The sequence below is a fragment of the Lucilia sericata genome, unplaced genomic scaffold (assembly GCF_015586225.1).
Source record: "Lucilia sericata isolate MDLA Ls3-8-SP2 unplaced genomic scaffold, ASM1558622v1 Contig000555F_arrow, whole genome shotgun sequence".
Lineage (NCBI taxonomy): Eukaryota > Metazoa > Arthropoda > Insecta > Diptera > Calliphoridae > Lucilia > Lucilia sericata.
In genome coordinates, this window is record NW_023994565.1 from 252,501 (window position 1) to 257,309 (window position 4,809).

Consider the following 4,809-nt stretch of genomic DNA (forward strand, 5'->3'; position numbering starts at 1 on the left):
GTATGAACACAGAGTTGTATTGAAAAAAAATATGCAAATAATTGACTCATGGCTTAGACTATAGTCTAGTCTACAATATACTCTATTGTCTGTAGTCTAGACAATAGTCTAGTTAATATCCTAGTCTAGTTTATAGACTTGTAAATATTCCAGTTTATAGTATTGTCTGTAGGCTATGATCTAGAGTATAGACTTTTGTATAGTCTGGTCTGTAGACTAGTTTATAGTCGAGTATATAGTCTATAGTTTTACCTATAGTCTAGTGTATAGTCAAGTTTATATTCTAGTTTTTTGCAAATGTTTTTGTGCTAAATATTAAAATTTTTAGTAAATTTTTATTTTTATTTAAAATACTATGGACACAAAATTGTATTTAAGTAAACAGATCGAAATACATATGTATACATATAATTGTTAAAATTTAACTTTTTTGGTTCTAGGGAATAATTTCCAAGAGTCCTTTTTTACTTTTTAACTATGCGCACCAACTGACCCTCGGCAGTATACTTATATAAAGGATCATTGATCTCACCCACTTTGGTATATTTCAATTCAGCTGTAAAATCATTTTGTTTCGTTTCATCTTCACTTTTCTTGGTGGTAAATTTCACTTTTTGTATAGAATGATCTGGATTAACTACAAAATATTGACCCTGAGCTATACGATCATTATTATTTTCCTGTAAACGATTGTAATTCTGTACAGCAGCATTTAAAGCATCTAAAGCATATTGTTTCTCCAATTCTTCTTCTTTCTGGGATTGAGTGTAAGCTGGAGCACCATATTCTAAGGCGGGAGCTCCATATTCTAAAGCAGGTTGCTGTTGTTGTTGTTGTCCTGCGTTTCTGGGATCTATGTTATAATTGGGTGGAGCACCATATTCTAGAGCCGGTCGCTGTTGACTTTCAAATCTTTCATCAGTGGTGGAATTGGGTAGATTTGGTAGAGGTATATTTACAGGAGGTAAAGTTGGAAAATTAGGTTGTGGTTGAGGTGGTTTATTATCCGGAGTCTGAGGGCATTGTGGGCATTCTGTAGGTCTTTGTCCTGGCCTGTTATTTCGTCTTCTGCCATGATTGTGATTATGTCTATGATTAAAGAGTTGTCTCATATTATTGCCAGCACCCACTTGATTATTAATAAACACTATCTCCTCGGCCGGCAAATATTGTTTCTCAGGTTCTGTAATTGGGACTCTTGATACTTCTTGACCAGCAAAGTCTACTCTCTGTTTGGTTATTTCAAAAGTAAAGCCCTGATTAGGTAACTGTTGCACGGAGTCGACATCATACGAAGGATAATATTCCCCCGGCAAGTCGAAAGGTATGTTAGGGCGATAACCTGATGGGGCATAAGGAGCTGCTTGATTATTGTAGTTATAGGGAGCCTCAGCTGAGGACTTTACTATAAACAATATCGCTACCAAAAACAGCTAAATATATAAATAAAAGTTATTAATATTAAATTAAATTCCTTTTAACAATTAAACTTACTTTTATTAACATGTTTATTTTATTACAAATTTAACACCTAGACTATAAACTAGCTTTATAAAAATTGATTTTAAACTGTTTTAAATATTCTAAATTTACAAAGTTTTTATATAGAAATTTTTAAAAAGTTTACGCACTTTTAAAATTTTTTAAATTATAATTTAAAACACGTAAAAACTGCAAGGGGTGGCTGCCAAAAAAAAAAAAAATCGAAAAATATTCTTTTAAACATATTTATTTAATTAAATATTTTTTACACGTAATATAATGTTTAATGAACTGTATTTTTGTTATTCTGCATCATATAACATTGACTGCATTTTTTTTGCAACCGCCAACGACACATCATTTTGTTATATTTTATAAAAATAAAATTATGACAATATTTATGAGTGACATAAACCTTTTTTTTGCATATTTTTTCCTTAATAAAAAATACGTTTTAAAAAGTAGAGCGTTAATGTCAAGTTTAAGGCTTAAACAAAGTTTAAATAAATAAAAAATTGTATTAAATATAAAACAAAGTTAAATAGTTTAATCGATTACATCAAACTATAGACTAGTCTAATTAAAATCTAGTTTAAAGTCTAGTCTAAAGTATAGTCTTAAGTCTAGTTTAAAATCTAGTCTAAGTCTAATATAATGTATAGGCTAAAGTCTAAACTAATGCCTAGTGTAAAGTCTAACCGAAAGTCTGGTCTAAAGTCTAGCCTAAAGTTCAGTCTAAAGTTTATTCTAAAATCTAGTCTAAAGTCAAGTCTTATGTCTAGTCTAAAGTCTAGTCTTATGTCTAGTTTAAAGTCTAGCGTAAAGTATAGTTGCAAGTCTAGTCTAAAGCCTAGTCTAACGTCTAGTCTTAAGTCTTGTTTAAAGTCTAGTCAAAAATCTAGTCTTAAGTCTTGTTTAAAGTCTAGTCTAAAGTCTAGTTTAAAGTTTAGTGTAAAATTTTGTCTAAAGTCTATTCTTAAGTCCAGTGTAAAGTTTTGTCTAAAGTATAGTCTAATGTCAATACAAGAGTCTAGTATAAAGCCTATTCTACAGTATAGTCTAAATCATAGTTCAAAGTCTTGTCTGAAGTCTAGCCGATAGTTTAAAGTTTAGTCTAGTCTATAGTCTAGTCTATAGTCTAGTCTATAGTCTAGTCTATAGTCTAGTCTATAGTCTAGTCTATAGTCTAGTCTAGTCTATAGTCTAGTCTTTAGTCTAGTCTATAGTCTAGTCTATAGTCTAGTCTATAGTCTAGTCTGTAGTCTAGTCTATAGTCTAGTCTATAGTCTAGTCTATAGTCTAGTCCATAGTCTAGTCTATAGTCTAGTCTATAGTCTAGTCTATAGTCTAGTCTATAGTCTAGTCTACTCTAGTCTAGTCTACTCTAGTCTAGTCTAGTATAGTCTAGTCTAGTCTAGTCTAGTCTAGTCTAGTCTAGTCTAGTCTAGTCTAGTCTAGTCTAGTCTAGTCTAGTCTAGTCTAGTCTAGTCTAGTCTAGTCTAGTCTAGTCTAGTCTAGTCTAGTCTAGTCTATAGTCTAATCTAGTCTAGTCTAGTCTAGTCTATAGTCTAGTCTAGTCTAGTCTATAGTCTAGTCTATAGTCTAGTCTATAGTCTAGTCTATAGTCTAGTCTATAGTCTAGTCTATAGTCTAGTCTATAGTCTAGTCTATAGTCTAGTCTATAGTCTAGTCTATAGTCTAGTCTATAGTCTAGTCTATAGTCTAGTCTATAGTCTAGTCTATAGTCTAGTCTATAGTCTAGTCTATAGTCTAGTCTATAGTCTAGTCTATAGTCTAGTCTATAGTCTAGTCTATAGTCTAGTCTATAGTCTAGTCTATAGTCTAGTCTATAGTCTAGTCTATAGTCTAGTCTATAGTCTAGTCTATAGTCTAGTCTATAGTCTAGTCTATAGTCTAGTCTATAGTCTAGTCTATAGTCTAGTCTATAGTCTAGTCTATAGTCTAGTCTATAGTCTAGTCTATAGTCTAGTCTATAGTCTAGTCTATAGTCTAGTCTATAGTCTAGTCTATAGTCTAGTCTATAGTCTAGTCTATAGTCTAGTCTATAGTCTAGTCTAGTCTAGTATAGTCTAGTATATAGTCTAGTCTATAGTCTAGTATATAGTCTAGTCTAGTCTATAGTCTAGTCTATAGTCTAGCTATAGTCTTGTCTATAGTCTATATTCGAATCTTCTGTTTGTGCTTTTATTTTGAACATTACTGTGTTTGATGCACTTAAGTTTTTATTAATGAATCAAAGTTTTGAATAGTTTTTATAAAAATTTAACATTTATTTATTTGTTTCAATTTAAAACTAAATTTGTAATAATAAACATTTATAGACAAATATCGTTTATTAAACTCAGGGGAGGTCTGCCAACGAAAACTGGTTTAATTTTCACTCAATCTTAAAAAAAAATATTAAATTTAATGTAAAATTTTTTGCTTTAATTAACAAATATGTTTGTTGTAAAAATATAGATAAACAACAAAGTAAATGTAGGCCTATTAATTAAATTAAAAAATTGTTTAAAACAATTTTAATAGCAACAATTATGTAAATTTTTGTTAAAAAAAAATGTTTTACTCTAAATAGTTTTTTTTGCAATAATATCAAGGTCTTGTTATTATTTTAAAAATATTTGGCCAAAATTAAAAAATGTTTTATAAATTTTGATTATTAATTTTAACGGTTTTTAATTTGAATAAAAAAAAAACAAAACATAATTTTATGATGATTAATTAAAAAAATGTTTTAAAGTTATTTGAATTAGTATTTTTTTTCAAATATTATTAGCAAATGACTCATCATTTGTTATTTTTATTGTTTATCACGTTTATCTAATTTTTTATAACAAATATCAATCGAACACTGCAGTTAAAAAAAAATTAAAAATATTAATTAGTTAATGATTACTTGACAATGATTTGTTAAGTATATTAAACTAAAATTTGACACTGAGTTATTGTTGAAAATATTTTATTAAAAATTATATTGGAAATTATCAAAACGTTCGCTACCAAGACTATAGACTAGTTTTTGGTCTAGCTGAGAAGGCTCCCATAAGATCACCGTCTTTAATAATTGTAACTGTCATTAATCATTTCAAGACAAAAAAAAAAAAAAAACAGATTTCCATTTGGTATCAATTACGAAAGGTGCCAACATGTAATTATAATAACTACAACAATTACAATTGTAAATCTATATTAATTTAATAATAATCTTATTAAAATAAAAGATCTATATATTTAACAAAAAATCTGAATAAAAACGAAACATGAACCCAACAGATCAAAAAAGAAAAAATAAGAAAAAATATGAAA

At 28.7% G+C, this 4,809-nt stretch overlaps 1 protein-coding gene across 1 annotated transcript; it reads right to left on the reverse strand.

The window, feature by feature from the left end:
- Positions 1 to 412: 412 nt before the first annotated feature.
- LOC119606161 lies at positions 413 to 1,563 on the reverse strand. The gene is made up of 2 exons (XM_037959560.1): positions 1,495 to 1,563; positions 413 to 1,433 (listed from the first exon to the last, which is right to left on the reverse strand). The coding sequence occupies exons 1-2, from the start codon at positions 1,504 to 1,506 to the stop codon at positions 465 to 467; spliced, it is 981 nt and encodes a 326-aa protein (XP_037815488.1). The 5' UTR covers positions 1,507 to 1,563; the 3' UTR covers positions 413 to 464.
- Between the last annotated feature and the right edge of the window lie 3,246 nt (positions 1,564 to 4,809).